This window comes from Papio anubis, chromosome 10, assembly GCF_008728515.1.
Source record: "Papio anubis isolate 15944 chromosome 10, Panubis1.0, whole genome shotgun sequence".
NCBI classification, from domain to species: domain Eukaryota; kingdom Metazoa; phylum Chordata; class Mammalia; order Primates; family Cercopithecidae; genus Papio; species Papio anubis.
The window spans coordinates 87,033,101-87,056,827 of NC_044985.1; the positions used below are offsets into that span (position 1 = coordinate 87,033,101).

A 23,727-nucleotide genomic window follows, 5' to 3' on the forward strand; every position below is an offset into this window, starting at 1 on the left:
AAACAAATGCTTTGAAAGATGCAAATTACCCAGCCTCCCTCAAGAAGAAACAGATAACCTGAAAAGCCTTAGATACATTTTAAAATTTTTAATTTGTACTTCAAAAACTTTCTTTAAGGAAATGTAAAATATATTAATTTCCTCATCTCCTCTTTGTGTTACTGCTGTCATACATATTACATTTCTTTGTATAAGTTCAGCAATACAGTTTTATAGTTGCTGTTTTATGCAGTTATCTTTAAATGAATTATAGGAAGAACACAAATGTATGTTATTAATAGTTTATGTTTGCTACGTAATTATCAAGTATCATACTTGTGCACTTTATTTCTTTGTGTGTGCATTCATTTATCATCTGATAAAAATTCCTTCCAGCCTAAAAGACTTTCTTCAGTTATTTTGTGTGTGTGGTTTTTTTTGTGTGTGTGTGTGTGTTTGTTTGTTTGTTTATTTGTTTTTTGAGATAGGATCTTGCTGTGTCACCTCAACTGGAGTGCAGTGGTGTGATCACAGCTCACTGGAGCCTCCACCTCCTGGTCTCAAGTGATCCTCCTGCCTCAGCCTCCTGAGTAGCTGGGACTATAGGCACACCACCATGTCTAGCTAATTTTTAAATTTTTTTGCAGAGACAGAGTCTCACTGTATTGCCCAGGCTGGTCTCAAACCCTTGGGCCCACATGATGCTCCCGTCTTGGTTTCCCAAAGTGCTTGGATTATAGGCCACCAGAGAGTGAGCCGCTGCACCCAGCCCTCTAGTATTTCTAATAAGGAAAGTCTGATTGCCACAAACTCTCCATTTGTTTTCCAGGGAGGTCTTTATTTTTGTTAATCCAGATATATCTCACAAACATAAAATTTACCGTTTTTAATGCACACAATTCAATGGGATTTTTTAGTGTTTTCACAAATTTGTACAACCATCCCCACTGTATAATTCTGGAACATTTATATCACCCCAAAAGGAAATCTTGTACCTTTTAGTGGTCGGTCCCGGTTTTCCCCTTCTCACACACCCTGGCAACCACTAATTACTTTGTCTCTGTGGATTTGCCTACTTTGGACATTTTCTGTAACTCCTACAATTTGTGTCTGGCTTATTTTCATTTGGAATGTTTTCAAGATTCATTCATGTCATAGCATATAAGAGTACTTTATTCCTTTTTGTGGCTGAATAATATTATAAATAATTTTCCATTTATAACCATTTATGGTTGTCCAAAATATGGATAATCACATTTTGCTTATCTATTCATCAGTCAGCATTTAGGTTGTTTCTACATTTAGGCTGTTATGAATAGTACTTCCATGAATATTCATGTACAAATTTTTGTGCAAACATAAGTTTTTAGTCGTCTTGGGTATCTACTGAGGAGTATAATAGTTAGATCATATGATAATTCTGTTTGAACTTTTGAGGAATTACCAAACTGTTTTTTACAGGGACCACATCATTTTACATTTTCACCAGCAATATATGAGTGTTCTGATTTCTCCACATCTACCCTTGTTATTTTCCTTGTGGGTTTGTAAAAATTCATTATAGCCATCCTGTATGGTTTGAAGTCATATCTATCTAATTTGCATTTTCCTAGTACCTAATAATGTTGAGCATCTTTTCATGTGCTTGTTTGCCATTAATATATCTACTTTGGAGAATATCTATGCAAATCACTTGCCCCCCCCCCCTTTTTTTTTTTTTTTTGAGACAGAGTCTCACTCTTGTCACCCATGCTAGAGTGCAGTGGCGCAATCTCGGCTCACTGCAACCTCTGCCTCCCAAGTTCAAGCAATTCTCCTGCCTTAGCCTCCTGAGTAGCTGGGATTACAGGCGCCTGCCACCATGCATGGCTAATTTTTGTACTTCTAGTGGAGACAGGGTTTGGCCGTGTTGACCAGGCTGGTCTCAAACTCCTGACCTCAGGTGATCCACCCACCACGGCTTCCCAGAGTGCTGGGATTACAGGCGTGAGCCACCATGCCTGGCCTGGTTCTTTTTTAAAATGTTTTTAATTTCTATCTCTTTATTGATAGTCTCTATTTGATTAGCTTCATTGCTATACTTCCCTTTATTTCTTTAAACATAGTTTCCTATGTTCTTTTGATGTATTTATGATAGCTACTTTGAAGTCATTGTTAAATTGAACATCAGAGGTCTACCAGAGACAGTTTCTTTTTATTGCTTTTGTGTTTATGGCTCATACTTTCCTTTTTCTTTGTTTTCTCATAATTTTTGTTAAAAAACTATACACTTTTGGTAACAAATTGTAGCCAATCTGGCTTCTGATCTCCCTCTGTTACGGCTGCTACTGTTGTGATTTTGTTTGTTTGTTTACTTTCCTGAACTAATTCTGTGGAGCCTGTTTTAACATGCTGTGTGTTACCAATGACGTCTCTATTCATTGGGTTTTGTTTTGTTTTGTTTTTTTGTTGTAAAACCTGGCCTAGTAGGGATTGTCTGTGGGTCAGCATACGTTGGTGGTCAGTCATTGGTTAGAGGTTGTCTTTAGCCCCCCTGATCCAGCTGAATGCTATAGCTCACGAGTATAATCCCAGCTATTCAGGAGGCTGAGGCAAGAGGATCACTAAAGGGCAGGAGTTTGAGACCAACCTGAGCAACATAGTGAGACCCTCTCTCTAAGAAAATAGGCCAGGCGGGCTGGGTGCAGTGGCTCATGCCTGTAATCCCAGCACTTTGGGAGTCCAAGGCAGGTGGATCATGAGGTCAGAAGATCGAGACCATTCTGGCTAACATGGTGAAACTGCATCTCTACTAAAAATACAAAAAATTAGTCGGGCGTGGTGGCGGGCACCTGTAGTCCCAGCTACTCGGAAGGCTGAGGCAGGAGAATGACGTAAACCCAGGAGGTGGAGCTTGCAATGAGCTAAGATTGCACCATTGCACTCCAGCCTGGGCAACAGAGTGAGACTCCGTCTCAAAAATAAAAAATAGAAAATAGGCCAGGTATGGTGGCTCATGCCTGTAGTCCCAGCACTTTGGGAGGCTGAGGCAGGTAGATCACGCAGTTAAGAGATTAAGACTATCCTGGCCAACATGGTGAAACACTGTCTTTACTAAAAATACAAAAATTAGCCAGGTGTGGTAGCGGGCGCCTGTAGTCCCAGCTACTCAGGAGACTGAGGAAGGAGAATTGTGCCAACTCAGGAGGCAGAGGTTGTGGTGAGCTGAGATCGCTCCACTGCACTTCAGCCTGGGTGACAGAGCAAGACTCCATCTCAGAATAAATAAATAAATAAATAAATAAATAAATAAATAAATAAGCCAGGCATGGTGGTGGTGTGTGCCTATAGTCTTAACTATTGGGAAGGCTGAGGCAGGAAGATCCTTTGAGCCCAGGAGTTGAAAGCTGCAGTAAGCTATGATCACACCACTACAGTGCAGCCTGGGTGACAGAGCCAGACCCTACCTCTAAAATAAATATATAAATAAGCAAGACCCACCCCACCCCCCATCTCTAAAATAAAAGATCCAGTAAGACTGCCATCTTTCACCAGTGGATCTGTACATCGCTTAGGGATTACATTTAAAGTTCATGATTTATATATCTGCCCTAATGTGAGTTTTGTGGGATTTTGTTTTGTTTTGATTTGATTGATTGATTGATTTTTTTTTTTTTTTTTTGAGATGGAGTCTTACTCTCAACTAGGCTGGAGTGCAGTGGCACGATCTCAGCTCACTGCAACCACTGCCTCCTGGGTTTGAGTGATTCTCGTGCTTCAGCCTCTCAAGTAGTTGGAATTACAGGCGTGTGCCACTACACCCAGCTAATTTTTTGTATTTTTTGTAGAGACGGGTTTCACCATGTTGGCCAGGCTGACCTCAAACTCCTGATCCCGTTTGCTCCCACCATGGCCACCCAAAGTGCTGGGATTACAGGTGTGAGCCACTGCGCCCCGCCTAATACTTAACTTTCTATGTTCGTAAAGCCACATATTCAGCCAAGAATGAGTAGCTATGTCCCAAATATATGATTTGTTTACATTATGAACTACACATGGTAAATCTTTCTTTGAAGCTTATTTTAATATTACAAATTGAGGGCCAGGCATGGTGGCCCTCAATTTGTCAGCACTTTGGGAGGCCGAGGTGGACAGATCACTTGAGTTCAGGAGCTCCAGACCAGCCTGGGCAACATGGCAAAATTCCGTCTCTACCAAAAATACAAAAAATTAGCTTGGCGTGGTGGTGTGCGCCTTTGTTCTCAGCTACTTGGGAGGCTGAAGTGGAAGGAATGCTTGAGCCTGGAAGGTGGACGTTACAATGAGGCAAGATTGCACCACTGCACTCCAGCCTGGGTGTCAGAGTGAGACCCCATCTCAAAAAATGGGTGTATTAAAAATTGACTAGATTCAGTAGTATTCTTTGGTGGCATAATCAGGATTTTTATTTATATTAATTCAGTAATTTTTTCAGATTTCCTTGATTATTTTCAGGGTACTGGGGAGGGGCAGTTATATAGGGAAATATCTTGGTAGATATTCAGTCAGCTTTTTAATTGGGATTTTTTTTTTCTTTCTTTGATGACTAGTGAATTTAATGGATGTCAGACTAATTTTTTTACACTGAAGAACCAAAATACTTTTTGTCATCTAATATAAATAACTCTCAGACTATTTACTTTTTTAGGGTTACTCATTGCACTATTTATCACTGTAAATATTAGTATTTCAGTGTTTGGAAAAACATTGTTTCCAGTAATTATATTTTTAAAAAGAAAAGCTTAGTTTTAAATAAATGGTTGCAACATTACAAACTTAAATTGGTGATACAGAACTCCTCATGGAAACCCACTAAAAGTAAAATTAGACTTAGTCATTGGTACCCCGGACATGAGGCAGATATGAAATGTCTAGGACCAGAGAGTAGCTGGCTTAAAAGATTTAGTTGAATAACATTCTGTGAGTGGTAGGAGCTCCCGTTTCTCTCTCTTTTTTTTTTTTTTTTTTTTTTTTTTGAGTCGGAGTTGCACTCTTGTTGCCCATACTGGAGTGTAGTGGCATGATCTCAGCTCACCGCAACTCCATCTCCCAGGTTCAAGCGATTCTTTTGCCTCAGCCTCCTGAGTAGCTGGGATTACAGGCACGCACCAACACGCCTGGCTAATTTTGTATTTTTAGTAGAGACGGGGTTTCTCCATGTTGGTCAGGCTGGTCTTGACCTCCCGACCTCAGGTGATCTGCCCACCTCAGCCTCCCAAAGTGCTGGGATTACAGACGTGAGCCACTGCGCCCAGCCAGGAGCTCCTATTTCTATCCTTGGCAGTTAAAGTCACCTAGGCCACCAAAAGACTGTCTCTTTCCAGTTACTTCCTCCAGCAAATATAAATAATATTCCTCCTAATATAAGGTGACTTCACTTTAGTAAGGTATGGCAATAATAGCTCTTTGCATTATCTCCAGTTCCCTTGGTAAGGGGATGCTGTAATGGTGATGCTTTCTAGTTTTAGTTACTCTTGAAAGTCTTATTTTATAGTTTAAGATTCATATTTAGTACTTCTAATAATTATTTACAAACATCACTGCAATGCAGTCTTAGTCACAGATTCATGTATTTTGTGGGTCAATTCATGTCTCCCACAATATAGCTAAAATGACATGACCAATATTGCCTTATTTTTCGACTGTCCTCTGCTAGTTGTTTTACAGGGTCACTGTGTTTTATTATAATGGGTCGTATAAAATAAGGATGTAAAGCTTATTTTTAATGAAACTGAATCATTGAGTAATAAAAATATTTGGACACTGTTTAAGTAATTTGATATGCAGAATATTTCTTGAGGGTAATTCAAATATTCTTTCCGGACATTAATTTGACAGATAAGTGATTTATATTTGAGGCCAGGCACAGTGGCTCATGCATATTATCCCAGCACTTTGGAAGACCAAGGTGGGTGGATCCCTTGAGCTCAGGAGATCAAAACCAGCCTGGGCAACATGGCAAAACCCCATCTCTACAAAAAATATAAAAATTAGCTGGGCATGGTGGCATGCACCTGTATTCCCAGCTACTTGGGTGGCTGAGGTGGGAGGATTGCTTGAGCCCGGGAGGCAGAGGTTGCGGTGATTGAGCTGACATTGTGCCACGGCAACAAGACCTTGTCTCAAAAAAAAGTAAAATCAGAGAGATTTATATTTAAATATGGTATTATTTTCTATTTAAGAAAAATAAATGGTTAGATTTTTCTGTTTATTGGCTTTTTGTTTTTACAGTGATGAGAAAGAAGAACAGGATCAAAAAGAAAAATTGGTATTGATGGAAGACTGTGAACTCATTACAATAATTGATGTAATTCCTGGCAGATTAGAAATCACTACTCAACACATTTACTTCTATGATGGCAGCATTGAAAAAGAAGATGGTGAGGAGTTCTGGAAAAAATGATTTTTGCTGTTCAATAATTAAGTATCCAATTTATCAATCATGAATCAGAAGAACGCAGTAAGATAGAACTGTGTATCATGTAAAAGGAGAAATGGAAAGTCAGTATGGGGTTAAATTTTTTACCAAGTGGAAGGGAATGCTTTTTAAAAATTATCGATGCATTTTTAAGGGTTTGGCTAGAGGGAATTGCTATAAACTTAAGTTACAAAATCAGTGTTTATTATTATTATTATTTTTCGAGATGGAGTTTCGTTCTTGTTGCCCAGGCTGGAGTGCAATGGTGCAATCTTGATTCACTGAGCCCTCCGCCTCCCAGGTTCAAGCAATTCTCCTGCCTCAGCCTCCCAAGTAGCTGGGCTTACAGGCATGTGCCACCATGCCCTTCTAATTTTGTATTTTTTGTTAATAGAGACGGGGTTTCTCCATGTTGGTCAGGCTGGTCTCAAACTCCTGACCTCAGGTGATCTGCCCACCTCAGCCTCCCAAAGTGCTGGGATTACAGGTGTGAGCCACCACACGCATTTTATCATACCTTTGTCTTCTTTTTATCTTCATTTTATCATACCTTTGTATGTGTACTTATTCCTATAGGCTTCTCATGTCATCTTTTATGTGATAATAAAAGAATGATTAAATCTAAGATACCAACATACAGAGAAAAGGAAAACTGTTTCTGAGGTGTATTCAGAATTATCTTGTATTCTAATGGGAAGAGTAGAATAGTTATAGAACTTTAAAATAGTTTTGAAAGAACCAGTTTAAATATCCAACACATTTAACAAATGGTTTATATAGTATAGAAATTGAATTCCTTTTTCCTAAAACCTTTTGTCAAGAACTAAAAGGTATTTTCTACATAGCATGAGTAACTTTATGTGGTATCTCAGTCACAAGATTTCTTCTCTTTTCAGGAGTAGGTTTTGATTTCAAGTGGCCTCATTCTCAAATTCGAGAGATTCACCTCCGGCGTTACAACTTAAGAAGATCAGCCCTTGAGATTTTTCATGTTGACCAATCCAACTACTTTCTCAATTTCAAAAAAGAGGTATGTACTGTGGTTTCAGGAAATCCCAAAATACTGGCTTTAAATACGTTTCCAGCTAGTGAGCTCTAATGGAACTTTGGGCTGTATTCTTTTGTCAAGACAAAATGTTAGAGGAAAAAATATATACTTTGGGGGCTAATCAGTGTATGAATTTTTGTTGAGATTTACTTATGTTTGAGTTTTGGGGAAGTTCAGCTTTTATATATATGGCTAGATAAAGTAGAATTTTTAGTGCCTCATTACATTCACTTGTGATGTAATATACAATATGTTAGCTATGAGTAGATTTAGTAAATTAGATTGGTTTCAAATTCAAAAATAATAAGGAATCTGTTTTCTGGGAATATAGTAAATTCTTAAGTAATATAGGTTGTTAAGTGCATATGCTCTAAAGCCAGATTACCAGGGTCCAAGTACTGTCTCCACCACTAGCTGTGTAAGTTTGGGCTCGTTACTGAGAATGCTTGGGCCTGGCCTTCCTTCCCTCTCTCATTCACTTGAGGTCAGACATGTATTACAGTTTGACAGCTCTCCCCACCTTGCATAGCTCTGCCATTTTCTCTCGCAGGCATCTCCTCTAGTAAAATACTTGCATTTTAATTCTGTCTTGGCATCTGCTTTTCAGAAGACTCACATTAGCACACACAATAACTAATTTTCCATTCTTCTGTGGAACCCAGGTTTACTTATTGATGATTTGATTAAGATGTTTAAAGACCATTCTTCTAGTTTTACAAAAGGAAGTCTTTTTACTGTTACAAGAAAGTTTTCCTTCATAGGAAAATACAAAGCATGTGTTTTATGGAAAGCTGTGTCATGTAATTAAACTAAGTCTGCCCCTGCTAAGTACTAGGTGTTTGTATAACTTTATTGTCTTTAAAGCATATTTGTGTAAAGTATCTAATCTTTATAACAACCATGACATTAAATGTGGCAAATTTGGCCAGACACAGTGGCTCACGTCTGTAATCCCAGCACTTTGGGAGGCCAAGGTGGGTGGATCACCTGAAGTCAGGAGTTCAAGACCACCCTGGCCAACATGGTGAAACCCTGTCTCTACTAATAATACAAAAATTAGCCAGTCGTGGTGGCACATAACCTGTAATCCCAGCTACCTGGGATGCTGAGGCAGGAGAATCACTTGAACCTGGGAGGCAGAGATTGCAGTGAGCCAAGATCACGCTATTGCACTCCAGCCTCAGCAACAAGAGTGAAACTCCATCTCCAAAATAAATAAATAAATAAATAAATAATAAGGCAGATTCTGGCTGGGTACGATAGCTCACACCTATAGTCCTAGCACTTTGGGAGGCCGAGGCGGCTGGATCACTTGAGGTCAAGAGTTTGAGACCAGCCTGCCCAACATGGTGAAACCCATCTCTACTAAAAATACAAAAATTAGCTGGGCACGGCGATGCACACCTATAATCCCAACTACTCGAGAGGCTGAGGTAGGAGAATTGCTTGAACTCTGGAGGCAGAGGTTACAGTGAACCGAGGTCATGCCCGTGCACTCTAGCCTGGGTGACAGAGCGAGACTCCATCTCAAAAAAAAGGCAAATTCCATTATTCCTTTTTTAATAGTTGAAGAAACTATAAGTGAATTTTATAACTTTGCATGTGTATAGCCCTGAATAATTCACAGTACTATAAGGATAGATATTATGTTTAATTTACAAATGAGACTCAGTAAATTAATTTATTTGTCAAGATGATTAGTAAATTGCAGAACTAAATTTGAAGTATACTTGAGCAAGTTTTCTAATTCAAAGTCTAATAATCCTTCCGTGATACACAATAACTTTTGTAAAACATACATGGCTTGATTTCAGCAAGTACAATAGAGAAATTAAAATCATAATCTACTGTTTATATGAAATGTCCAGAACAGGCAAACCCATAGAGACAGAAATTAGATTAGTAGTTGTCAGGGAATGGGAAGGAGGCAGAATTGAGAAGTAGCTGTTTGTGATGATGGAATTTCTATTTGAGGTGATAAAAAATTTCTAAAGTTAGATAATGGTGATAGTCACACAACTGTTTGAATATAGTAAAAAAAAAAAAAAACAAAACACTGGGGCCAGATGTGGTGGCTCACACATGTAATCCCAGCACTTTGGGAGCTTGACGTGGGAGGATCGCTTGTTGCCCAGGAGTTTCAGATCAGCCTGGGCAACGTGGTGAAACTCCGTCTCTACAAAAAATACAAAAATAATTATCTGGGCACTGGGGGCACGCACCTATAGTCTCAGCTACTCAGGATGCTGAGATGGAGGTTCAACCTGAGCCGGGAGGTCCAGGCTGCAGCGAGCCAAGATCACACCACTGCACCCAGGCTGGGCGACAGCAACTGTCTCAACAAAACAAAACAAAACACACAACATTAAGTTGTATGCTTTAAAAGGGTGAATTGTCTCTCCGTACAGCTATTGTAACTACCATAATCTTCCAAGTTTGTCTTGATTCATTTTTAAAGTATAAAATGCTGTTTTTTATAGGTTAGAAACAAAATATATAGTAGACTGTTGTCACTTCATTCTCCAAATAGTTATTATGGAAGCAGATCACCACAGGAGTTATTCAAAGCATCAGGATTGACACAGGTAGGAAATTGAAATAGTCTGTAATGAACTGTTCTGCTCTTCCTTTTAGTAAGACTTGACGACTTCTGATTATTTTCCTTTGATTTTTACAACTACTGTTCTTCCATTCAGACTGATCTTTTGAATTATCTTTGAATCTTCCTTTGTTTCCCTCACATAGACAGTGCCCCCCTGCCATCTCCTGTATCATTCAGTTCATGGGTGTATCTGTCAATAATTTTCTTTTTAAAAAATAGGGCTGGGTGCAGTGGCTCACGCCTGTAGTCCCAGCATTTGGGAGGCTGAGGCGGGCGGATCACCTGAGGTCAGGAGTTCAAGACCAGCCTGGCCAACATGGTGAAACCCTATCTCTACTGAAAAATACAAAAAGTAGCCAGGCGTGTTGGCAGGCGCCTGTAATCCCAGCTACTCAGGAGGCTGAGGCGGGAGAATCGCCTGAACCAGGGAGGACGAGGTTGTGGTGAGCTAAGATTCGAGCCACTGTACTATAGCCTGGGTGACAGAGCGAGACTCTGTCTCAAAAAATAATAGTAATAATAATAACATGGGTTTTTAAATCTTAATAATAAAAATAATCAATACATGAGGTTTAAACAAAAAAAAAGGAAAAAAGGGCCTGGAAAGGGCCAAAAAATGCCAATTCTCCTACCAGCCAAGTGAATTAATGCTCTCATGAATTATATCCTTATTTATATCCCCGTATCACTTGGATTTGTGCTGCCAGCATGCAAAGGAAAGCCATTGTTTTGGCTTTCCAGGACTGTTCATAGTCTCTTAATCAGGGTCGTTGCCTCCTGGCTCTCTCCTTCCTCCCACATACACATTAATCTTTCTTAAGTGTTGCCCTTATTCAAGACCCATCAGCAATTCCTTACTATTGCCAGTGAAAAAAGTTTTATTTAATAAAGTATATTTCCTGTTGCCTCTGCAGTAAACTTTATCCTTTAAGTGCTGATCCCTCCACTTGGCACTCAAGAACAATTGGGCTACACCTAAGTATCCTCTGAGGATAATTAATGTAATGTTTCACTAAAATAGTTGGGTAGTTTTAATATATCAAGATAGTATTTTTTTAATATGCATACTTATGAAAATTTCAATTTGTAACAAAAATTTCAAAGTGGAACAGTCCTTCTAAAATTCAAAATTTTAGGCCAGTTGCAGTGGCTCACACCTGTAATCCCAGCACTGAGGCAGGTGGATCACCTGAGGTCAAGAGTTCGAGACCAGCCTGACCAACATGGTGAAACCCCGTCTCTACTAAAAATACAAAAAATTAGCTGGGCGTGGTGGCAGGCACCTGTAATCCCAGCGACTTAGGAGGCTGAGGCAGGAGAATCACTTGAACCTTGGAGGCAGAGGTCGCAGTGAGCCAAGATCACGCCATTGCACTCCAGCCTGGGCAACAAGAGTGAAACTCTGCCTCCAAAATTAAAAAAAATCATTAAAAAATGAAATAATAAAATAAAATTTGAAATTTTAATCTACTTATTCTGGGCATGGTGGCTCATGCCTGTAAACCCAATGCTTTGGGAGGTCAAGCCAGGAACATCACTTGAGGCCCAGAGTTTAAGACCAGCCTGGGCAACAAAGCAAGACCTCATCTCTACAAATAGTTTAGAAAATTAGCCAGTGTAATAGGGCATACCTTTAGTCCTAGCTACTTGGGAGGCTAAGCCAGGTAGATTGCATGAGCCCAGGAGCTTGAGGCTGTAATGAGCTATGATTGCTTCACTTCTCTCCAACCTGGGTGACAAGAGTGAGACCATTTCTCTGAAAGAAATAAATAAAATAAAAATGTTAACGTATTCAAGTAAAATATGTAATTGAAGAAAAGACAAGTCTTTTTGTTGTTGTTGTTGTTAGGAAAGAATTTTTATCAAGACCTTCTAGACTGTGGTATAAGATTTATGTTGAATTTTCTGTTCCTTTTTTAGAGACGAATATTTTAAAAGAAGTAAATTTAGGAAACATATATTGATGTATCTCCCTGGTGTACTTTTTTTTTTTTTTAGCCCATTCTTGCTATTGTCAGTAATACCTACCAATGTCTAAGAGATGTAGATTTTTAAATTTTGATATTGCTCTTTTTTGTGCTGTCTAGAAATGGGTAAACAGAGAGATATCAAATTTTGACTACCTCATTCAAATAAATACAATGGCAGGACGAACCTATAATGACCTTGCACAGTATCCTGTGGTAAGTTTTGTATAAACCTTATAAATGTGGAATTGCCCTACATTTTTATAAATCACAGAAGTATATATGAGATACTTATTTTTTATTTAAAAAGTATAAAAACCCTTTGGCCTTTCTGTATGTTTTCTACCCAGTTATTTTCAACAAGTATATAAGCATGAAAAGTAATTTAAGTAAAATCTTTTTTTCTTTCACTTCATGGAAAATATCCAATGGGGCCGGGTGCAGTGGCTCATGCTTGTAGTCCCAGCACTTTGGGAGGCCAAGGTGGGTGGATCACCTGAGGTCAGAAGTTTGAGACGAGCCTAGCCAACATGGTGAAACCCCGTCTCTACTAAAAATACAAAAATTAGCTGGGCATGGTGGTGCACACCTGTAATCCCAGCAACTTAGGAGGCTGAGGCAGGAGAATTGCTTGAACTCAGGAGGCAGAGGTTGCAGTGAGCTGAGATCATGACACTGCACTCCAGCCTGGGCAACAGAGCAGGACTTTGTCTCAAAAAAAAAAAAAAAAAAAAAAAGAAAGAAAGTAAAATATCCCAGTGGAATTATAGGAAGTAATGCTTCTGGTTATTGAATTAAAGATGAGTGGATATTTACAACAGGGAAAAAATATTTTTAGAGACTATCCCTTTTTGTCTTTAGATAACCATTTGATATTAGATATGAGGATATTAGCTTCTCTAGGAAGGAATGTGTAAATTGTAAATTATGGCTCTTTTAGTTTCCCTGGATTTTACAAGATTATACTTCAGAAGAGTTGGACCTTAATAACCCTGCAGTATTTCGAGATCTTTCCAAACCAATTGGGGTAGTTAATGAAAAAAATGCCAAAGCTATGCGAGAAAAGTAAGTACTTCTTATTCCTTTTGAAAAATACACATTGCTTCTTTGAATTTGTATTGATTTTTTGCTATGGCCAACCAAAAAATTTTTTTTTACTGTACTACTACTTTTGATAATCAGAGTCTGATAATTACTTCACTAAGTTTTCTTGAAAGTATCTTGGTTGCCCTTCAGAAGTCTTGATTATATTTGTGTTGATTTCCCTTCATCACCAAATTTAAACTGATAGTGCTCAGAATTTCTTTTAACCATGTAATAAGTATGTGCTAAAGAGTAATAAATTCTTGAAATTTTTCTTCCCAGATGTTTCAAACTTTATAACTTAATAATCAAACATATTAAAGTATCTGTCTAATATAATATTTGGGTAGATATACAACTTATACTGATGTGTTTTCAGTAGTAATGTGAATAAAGAAGAGTAGAGAACATGTCATTTTGACAAGAAGAAGAAAATTTTATAGTTCTGTTTATGATCTACCCTGTCAACTTCTCACAGTTAATTTTTTCGAAGCAAGCTGCCCGCAGGCAAAAGAGTAACCTGATTTTAATGTCCCTTTTTCTCCCTGTGAACTTAGGGATGACTTTTGAGTTTTGAATTCTAATAATAAGGACAAAACTATTTTACAAATTAACTTAGTTATAGATTGATATGAAAGTAGATGGTACTTTTTTTCCTACTTTTTCTTTGCAACCTTCCCTAGGATTTTTACGATGTTTAATATTTGATTTGATTTGATTTACCAGTGGAACTTTGCTGGGTATATATGTATACCATCACTGCCATTAGTCAAACATTTTTTTCTGATAATAACCGAAAGAAGATTTTGTAATTTTTTTAAAACAGTGTTCTACAGGAAATACTCATATAAATAACTTATTTTATTGGTAATTAAAGATACAAGTTGTTTTACATTTTAGTGGTACATTTTTGCATAGATACAAATGGCTTTGAACTGAAAACTCTTTTATTCCCCTGAATATTAATGATTAGTATATAAAAGGAAATTGGCCCCAGCTTAATGAACCCATTACTATTTTGGTTTTTGAAATTCAGTGTTTATGGCCTACAAAAATCTTTTATTCTTATTTGGATTTTATACACACTAATTCAGATGTCACCATTCAGACTAATTACACATGTATCAGTGATAGATCTTGAAGAATCACTATATATCTTTTGGTAATAATCTGGTTTAGGCCTTTTTCCTATCCACCATCCCTTTTTTATTTTACCTTTAGGTTTCTAGGTATTAATTTTCACAATTCTTGACTGGTTCTTCCTTTTTTTTTTTTTTTTTTTAATTTTTCCTGTTACCTTGGCCACAAAAGGATGTCTAATTATCACAGTGCTTTATACTGGCAAAAAACAAACAAACAAAAAAATACAAGGAAACAATCTTAAGTGTCTAAAAAGTAAAAAAATAGTTAAATCGTGGTACATCTATACAGTATTATGTACCTGTTAAAAATAGACTACTCAGTCATTTGGAAAGATGTCCGTAGAAAATTGTTAAATAGGCCGGGCGCGGTGGCTCAAGCCTGTAATCCCAGCACTTTGGGAGGCCGAGGCGGGTGGATCACGAGGTCAGGAGATCGAGACCATCCTGGCTAACATGGTGAAACCCCGTCTCTACTAAAAATACAAAAAACTAGCCGGGCGTGGTGGCGGGCGCCTGTAGTCCCAGCTAGTCGGAGGCTGAGGCGGGAGAATGGCGTGAACCCGGGAGGCCGAGCTTGCAGTGAGCCGAGATCGCGCCACTGCACTCCAGCCTGGGCGACACAGCGAGACTCCGTCTCAAAAAAAAAAAAAAAAAAGAAAATTGTTAAATAAAAAATATAAGTTATGAACAATATATATAGCACTTTTATGTAAAATAAAAATTTGTATATTTATACATTAGGATAGATAGATATTCACCAAAAAATTAGTGTTAGTTATCTCTGGGACATAGAATCATAGTTGATTTTAAGTTTCTTCTGTTTTAATTCTGTTTTCTAATTTTTCCTACAATGAACATGTATTATTATTGCATAATAAAAACTATTCCAGGCTGGGTACAGTGGCACACACCTGTAATCCCAGCACTTTGGGAGGCTGAGGCAGGCGGGTCACGAGGTCAGGAGATCGAGACCATCCTGGCTAACATGGTGAAACGCTGTCTCTACTAAAAATACAAAAACTTAGCTGGGTGTGGTGATGGGCACCTGTAGTCCCAGCTACTCGGGAGGCTGAGGCAGGAGAATGGTGTGAACCTAGGAGGCGGAGCTTTCAGTGAACCAAGATCATGCCATTGCACTCCAGCCTGGGCAACAGAGCGAGTCTCTGTCTCAAAAAAACAAATAAATAAAATAAAATAAATAAATAAAATAAAAACAAATAAAAACTATTCCAGAATTAGGTATTTATGATATTTTGTTGTTCAGAAAAAAGTATTAAGGAATAAAACTTTTTTCATTTGCTAGTATAGTATAATGATGATATGAATACAGAGTTTGATAATGAGGTATATGAATAAGGATGGACTTTTTAAAAACTCCATCAGAAATTTTGTGTTTGTGTTTTCAGAAATAAAATACAAACTTATGCCCCCTTATGTATTTTATTATTGTGGTTATAAAACTTTAGGATTTTTTTCCCCACAGATATGAAAATTTTGAGGATCCTATGGGAACTATTGATAAGTTTCACTATGGTACTCACTATTCAAATTCTGCAGGGGTCATGCACTATCTCATTCGTGTAGAACCATTCACCACCCTCCACATCCAACTTCAGAGTGGAAGGTATGTTTTCAGTAAAAAAGCTTTTTTTTTATGACTATATGTTAGTGTTGAAAACCGTTTGCCTTCATGTCATGTGCTGTGTAACATGTCTTTTTTTATTCTCCTGTATTAAATTTTGATTCAGCTAAAAATAGATAGTTTGAGAATGAGTCACTCAAACTGACTCACACAGTGACTTAAGGAGAATTCCTTTTTCAGTGTTATTCCAGTGTACCTTTGTGATTCTTACTGTTTTGAGGAATCTACCAGAGATTTATAATTAGATCTGATTTAGAGCTAAATCTAAGGCGTCACCGGAGAGTCAAACCAAGCCAATGCCTATGCCTGTGTAGTCCTAAAAATATGTATCATGAGGAATGGAAGGAGGAACAATAAGAGACTCTTATATTATTGCAGCAGCTCAAACAAGTCTTTGTACCACTGTATTTACACTGTGGGTATTATAACTTACCTATGTTGTACATTTTCCTAATCCTAAGGAAACCAGCTTTTCCATGAATCTTCTGTTCCTCAATAAATCCTCCATATAGCTCCCTATTTATACATGTTTTGTCTCCATGTTGCCTTATTCTTTAACAACCATTTTGCCGTCCATACCCAATCCAGAGTATGTAAATATTGCCTATTCTGTTCTCTTTCCATGTAGCTTTTATCTCTCACAGTTAGCCTGGGTTCCTTATTTCTGTCTATGTACAATGAGCCTTGGCTTTCAAGAAGAGACTCTGGCCCTAAGATCACTAAACATCCCCAGATTTTACATGTACCATGTAACCTTTGATGGTGACCTTTGAAGTATTATACAGTCTATTTTTGAAGCTTTGTAAAAATTCATTTTGTCATAAAATTACTAAAAGCTGAAAAGACCCAGTTATACTTCATTGCATCTTTTTTTTTTTTTGAGACAGAGTCTCACTCCTTTACCCAAGCTGGAGTGCAGTGGTGCAGTCTCAGCTCACTGAGATGTGTGTGGTGTGGTGCGCCACCACACCCGGGTAATTTTTTTGTATATTTGGTAGAGATGGGATTTTGCCACATCGCACAGGCTGGTCTTGAACTCCTGATCTCAAGTGATCCACCCACCTTGGCTTCCCAAAGTTCTGGGAGTACAGGCGTGAACCACTGTGCCCTGCCATACCAGATTAATTTACAACCAAAAAGTGGAAACAAACCAGTGTCCATCTGCTGATAAATGAATAAATAAATGTGATATATCCATACAATGGAATATTATTGTTAAAGTATCGGATAGAAGATACTTTTCTCTTCATAAGATGCAATAAAGTAGGCCAGGTGTGGCAGCTCACACCTCTAATCCCAGGCCAAGGTGGGTGGATAACCTGAGGTCAGAATTTCGAGACCAGTCTGGCCTGGCCTGTTCAACATGGTGGAACCCCATCTCTACTAAAAATACAAAAAAATTAGCCAGGCATGGTGGTGCACGCCTGTAGTCCTAGCTACTCAGGAGACTGAGGCATGAGAATTGCTTGAACATGGGATGCAGAGGTTGCAGTGAGCTGAGATTGTGCCACTGCACTCCAGCCTGGGTGAAGGAGTGAAACTGTCTCAAAAAAAAAAAAAAAAAAAAAAAAAAAGAAGATGCAATAAGGTATCACTGGGTCTTTTCAGCTTTTAATAATTTTATGACTAAATGATTTTTTACAAAGCTTCAAAAATAGATTGTGTAATACTTCAAAGGTCACTCTCAAGAAAGTAAAAACTGGCCAGACATGGTGGCTTATGCCTTTAATTCCCAACACTTGGGGAGGCCAGGTCAGGTGGATCACTTGAGCCCATCAGTTTGAGATCAACTTGGGCGAGAAGGCAAAACCCCATCTCTACAAAAAATAGAAAATTAGTCAGGTGCAGTGGTGTGCACCTGTAGTCCCAGCTACTTAGGAGGCTGAAGTGGGAGGATGGATTGAGCTCAGGAGGTCAAGGCTATAGTGAGCCATGATTGCACCGCTGTACTCCAGCCTGGGTGACACAGCAAAGCTCTGTCTCAAAAAAAAAAAGAAATGAAAACTATATCTGATAAAGGACTTGTATATTTGTACCTAGAATATATAAAAAACCCTTACACTCAAGGTGAGGTGACACACACCTATAACTTCAGCTACTCAGGAGGCTGAGGCACAAGGATTGCTTGAGCCCAGGAGTTCAAGTTCAGCCTGGGCAACATAGAGAGACACCCATCTCTATTACAAAAAAAAAAAAGAGGGAGGGGGAAGAGCTCTTATATCTTAATAATAAAAGGACAACCCAATGAAAAAATAGACAAAGGATCTGAATAAACATTTCTTAAAAGGAGATATGCAAATGTTCAATAAACACATGAAAAGATGCTCAACAGCATGAGTCATCAGGGAAATTCAAATCAAAACCACAGCGAGATGCCACTTCATACCCATTATGATAGTTATAATAAAAAAGACAAATAATAACTAGTGCTGAAGAGCATGTGGAGAAATTGGAACCCTTATAAATTCTGCCAGTGGGAATGTAAAATGGTGCAACTTTTGTGGAAAATACTCTGGCAGTTCTTCAAAAGGTTAAATATAGAGGGCTGGGTGTGGTGGCTCACACCTGTAATCCCAGCACATTGGGAGACCGAGGTGGGCAAATCATGTGAGGTCTGGCATTCAAGACCAGGCTGGCAAACATGGTAAAACCCTGTCTCTACTAAAAATACAAAAATTATCTGGGCATGGTGGCGGGTGCCTGTAATCCTAGCTACTCTGGAGGCTGAGGCAGGAGAATTGCCTGAACCCGGGAGGCAGACGTTGCAATGAGCCGAGATCATGTCACTGCACTCCAGCCTGGGAGACAGAGCAAGACGCCATCTCAAAAAAAAAAAAAAGAAAAAGAAAGAAAGAAAAATTAAATATAGAATTGCTGTATAACCTAAAAATTCCACTTCTATATACATACCTAAGATAATTGAAGACATGTATTCACACAAAAATTTGTACATAAATGTTCATACCAGCCTTTTTTTTTTTTTTTTTTTTTTTTTTGATACAGAGTCTTGCTCTGTCACCCAGGCTGGAGTGCAGTGGCTCAGTTTCAGCTAACTGCAACCTTCATCTTCCAGGCTCAAGCAATTCTCCTGCCTCAGCCTCCAAAGTAGCTGGGACTATAGGTGTGCGCCACCACACTCAAGTAATTTTTTTTGTATTTTTGGTAGAGACGGGGTTTTGCCATATTGCCCAGTCTGGTCGTGAACTCCTGATATCAAGTGATCTGCCCACCTCGGCCTCCCAAAGTGCTGGAATTACAGGCATGAGCCACCTAGCCGGGCCATACCAGTATAATTTATAACCAAAAAGTAGAAACAAACCAGTGTTCATCTACTGATAAATGAATCATGTGATATATCCATACAGTGTGGAATATTATTTGGCCATGAATGAATTCAAGGAATGAAGTATTGATACATGCTGTAATATGGATGAACCTTGAAAACACTATGCCAAGTGAAATAAGCCAGAGACAAAAGGGCACATATTACATGACTTACATGAAACGTCCAAAATAGACAGATCGTCAGACTAGGCAAAATGAAATAAAAATAGGCATAGAGATATAAGGTACGTTAGCAGTCTCCAAGGGTGGGAGTAGGGTGAATGGACAGTGACTGCTAATAGGTACATTTCTTCTTGGAGTGATGAGAATGTTGTAAAATTCATTGTGATGATAGTTGCACAACTATGAATATACTGAATTAAACCCTTGAATTATCCACTTAAAACAAGCAATTTATGTGATATGTTAATTTTATCTCAAAACTATACCTCTTCTTGAATATACTACATACTATAATGTTTTAGATGGTCTGATATCTATAATTAAATTATAATTAAATTCGAAATTCTGCTAAGATCAACTCTGCCTCAAACCAAGATTAAATAGGTGTAAAAAACAACAGACAAATTGGTCATTAATGTCACTTTTTTTCCTTGTGCATAGCCTTACCTTAGACTCAAGGTATACTTAATAAATCCAGGAAAACAATATCAAATGAAATAAAACAGAAGGGATTTATACTGTTATTTTATTAGGGAAAGCATAATACAATTGCAGCATATCCACTTGAGCTTCATTCACCTACTGTAGACGCAGTGCCTATATTAAATTTAAATAAATAAAATTAAGCCAGAAGCAGGCCTGGGCTTCTTAGTCCCAGCTACTTGGGAGGCTGAGGTGGGAGAATCTCTTGAGGCCAGGAGTTTTAACACTGCAGCACATTATGATGGTGCCTGTGAATAGCCACTGCACTCCAGCCTGGGCAACATAGTGAGACCCTCATCTCTAAAATAAGTAAATACATAAAATTAATTAATTTAAAAATAATATTAAAATAAGACAATAGATTATGCAAGTAAAACATAAAAGCTTTAGCCACAGAGCTATTTCCCTAACTCACTCTCTGGTTTTAAGCAGAAGAGTTTGTAAAAATATTTACATATCAGTGATTAAATCAGCATCATTCCTATAGATCTATTAACCAAGTATATTGATACTATAATGTTTATAATCATATTTATACTCTGTGATTTTCAAATATTGAAATAACATTCACTTTCTATAATAAATTTTATTCAGCAAAATGCCTTTTTTTTTTTTTTTTGAGAAAGAGTCTTGCTCTGTTGGCCAGGCTGGAGTGCAGTGGCACGATCTCGGCTCACTGCAACCTCCACCTCCCAGGCTCAAGCAATTCTCTTGGTTCAGCCTCCCGAGTGGCTGGGATTACAGGTGTGTGCTACCACCCCCGGCTAATTTTTGTATTTTTAATAGAGACAGGATTTCACCATGTTGGCCAGGCTGGTCTTGAACTCCTGACCTGAGGTAATCTGCCCACCTCGGCCTCCCAAAGTGCTGGGATTATAGGTGTGAGCCACCGCGCCCGGCCCTAAAAAGACTCTTAAGATTATATTTAATTTATGTGAAATTTTTCTCCAGTGTGATTTGGTTTTCGACTAGTTCAACTAAGGTGCTACTGGTGATTAAAATTAGAGTATTTAGTTCCTGACAGCTATGAGATTATCATAATAAGGAGAGTAAATTGTGTGTGTAGGCATTAAAGAGGAAGATTTAGAAAACAGTACCTCTAATCATTAGGACCCCTGAAGGGAATCTAAAAGTTTTGTTTCATGTCTTGTTGATTTCATTCAATATTTACATTCTCTTTTAATTTCTACATGCAGGTTTGACTGTGCAGATCGGCAGTTCCATTCTATTCCTGCAACCTGGCAAGCTCTCATGGATAATCCATATGATGTGAAAGAACTTATTCCTGAATTCTTCTATTTCCCAGAGTTTTTGGAAAATCAAAATCGTAAGAAATAGGGGATTAAAAATTTGACTAGCAGGTCCCAATGGACGAGCCTCAAAAATGTCTTTCAGGACATTTTTATAATATCCTGTAGATTATTTAAGATTCATTCTGTCTATGGATTACTTAGTGACAGGGCTGAACTAATGGTATGAGTCTTACCTTCCAGGGAAGTGCTATAGGGAACTAAGCTAAAGGGGTCAAATTTGAATCATTAAGAGAATTTATCAGACTATAGTGTACAGTGTTTACTAGGGAAGCAAAAATGACCATGTGCTATTTCAGCTATATATACCACTTAGGTTAAAAGTGTTTGAGTTAGATAAGGTGAGTATTTAGACTAACCATCAGCTGACTACAGGTCTATTAACCAACTCCATGGGCAAACTCATGTCTTTATATATACAGTTTCACTGGACCACAGCCAGCCAATTCCGTTTTTTTTTTTTTTTGTTGTTTTTTTTTTTTTGTTTTTTTTTTTGAGACAGGGTCTCGCTTTTTCCTTAGGCTGCAATGCAGTGCCGTGATCACTACTCACTGCAGCCTTGACCTCCTGGGCTCAAGCAATCCTCTCGGCTCAGCCTCCTGAGTAGCTGGGACTATAGGTGTGCACCACCATGCCCGCATTTATTTTTGGAGAGATGGAGTCTCACTTTGTTGTCCAGGCTGGTCTTGAACTCCTGGGCTCAAGTGATCCTTCCACCTCGGCCTCCCAAAATGCTTGGATTACAGGTGTGAGTCACCATGCCCGGCCAGCCAATTCATTTTTGTATCATAGAAGGTTACTTTCAAAGTAAGCATATCAGCAGATTTGAGTAGTTGCAGCAGATATGATATCACTCACAAAGCCAAAAATATTTATTCTTTGACCTTTTATAGGAAAAGTTTGGTAACTCCTGATTTAGAGCATGCAAGAGTAGGCAAATTAAAATGACAGGATATAAGTTACTATAATATTTGAAAATTTATGTTTTTGAAGTAGAGAAGTATGGAGTTAAATATTAATACATTTTTAAATGTCCAAATTCTTTTCCTGTGAGGTAGTTTTACATTTAAGTACAAATAAGGAAAATAGCAATATTTTTACTATTGGTGTTCTTTAGGGAGGTTCCACAATGTTAAAGAGTTATTGCCAACTTTTTTCCCTGCCCTAACATGTAGTGTTAATGTTTGACCCTTCGTTTATTCAGTACAATTATTTTTCATACTGAGGAGAACATATCCAGAGCTTAATGTCACTTTGTGTACTCTGGAACAGGCTGTTGGAGGCAGGGCGTCATAGTAAGGCAGTCAAAATTGGTGACTTTCAGAAAATGAGGTAAATCTGTTGTCTGAGTCTGATCCTAAACTCTCAGTCAGCTGTTGGACTGGATTATCCTAAAGCAGAGTATCTAGAATAGGAGGGATGAGCAGACTACATTTGGATAGAGAACTTAAGGTACTCTTTAACAATTTATATAAGAGTTAGTTGCTATCTTTAGCACCATTGTCTTGATGGCCTCCACTTCTAACTATACATTGCCTCTTTGAGGTGAGCTGTTTGGCAGAAAGTAAATATATGAATTAGAATGCCTTTAAGAGTAAAAAATTTAAAAACAAAGAAAAACAGAATGCCTTTGGGAAAAAATTTTAATAAAACCAGCTCAAAATTGTGCAAACAAGGAAATTTTAGTGTTTCCCATAATAAAATTCCTGAGGTATGGAAATTTCAGATAGCTTAGCATCATCAGCGCTAACTTTTTTTCTGTATTTTCACTGTGCCATTCTGAGTATTTTGACTTTGGCTAGTTCCTCTTATGGTCACAAATGCCTAACGCAGTTTTAGGCATCATAGGCAGATCCAACAATATCTTAGAAATAAGTGAGGCTGTTAATCCGTTGTGTCCTTTCTTAAGAGTGAAAAACTCTTCCTCATAACTTCTCATTCTCCAGAACTGGGTCATATACCAACCCCTAGACCAGTCACCTGGAATGGGCATGAAATATAGGGCAGAGATGGACACTTGAATGAAATAAAGGTTCTGCTAGCAAATAAAAAGGGGGAATGACTATCAGGTGGGCAACAAATAATATCTGCTACACTGTGATGGGTTTAACATAAAACCAAAGGCACTGTGCATCCTGTCATTTTATGACATTTAAATTCCTCTCCAACTTGTGATACACTAGTATTTTAAGGCAGCACACTGGTATTTTAAGGCCTTCTTTTTTAAAGGTCTTTTGTGTTAACAGTCCCCCTTCTACCCCGCCACGTTGTATAAACAAAAAAAAAAAAACCCTCATATTTGGGGAAATTTTATCAAAATGCCATGTTCTAACCATATGAGCAGATCTTTATTATGCAAGTATCTTTTTAGAATAATGGTATGTAAATATGTTATTCTTCATCAGACAAATATAACTGTTCTAGTGAGTGAGTTTAAGGTATGAGTTACACCAAAAAGCTTTAAGGAGCTGTATTTTGTAAGTGTACTATTAGAGGGACTGTGTCCCTCTCATTATTTTAAGTGTGAG

At 38.1% G+C, this 23,727-nt stretch overlaps 1 protein-coding gene across 10 annotated transcripts in view; it reads left to right on the top strand.

The window, feature by feature from the left end:
• Positions 1 to 23,727, top strand: part of NBEAL1 (neurobeachin like 1) — a 205,692-nt gene that overhangs the window by 145,399 nt on the left and 36,566 nt on the right. For all 10 annotated transcript variants that reach the window (XM_009182816.4, XM_009182820.4, XM_003907834.5 and 7 more), the window contains 7 exons: positions 6,229 to 6,377; positions 7,312 to 7,445; positions 9,944 to 10,048; positions 12,153 to 12,248; positions 12,973 to 13,097; positions 15,741 to 15,881; positions 21,086 to 21,216. In XM_009182816.4, coding sequence (XP_009181080.2) covers positions 6,229 to 6,377; positions 7,312 to 7,445; positions 9,944 to 10,048; positions 12,153 to 12,248; positions 12,973 to 13,097; positions 15,741 to 15,881; positions 21,086 to 21,216 — 881 coding nt within the window. The remainder of the gene's footprint in view (positions 1 to 6,228; positions 6,378 to 7,311; positions 7,446 to 9,943; positions 10,049 to 12,152; positions 12,249 to 12,972; positions 13,098 to 15,740; positions 15,882 to 21,085; positions 21,217 to 23,727) is intronic.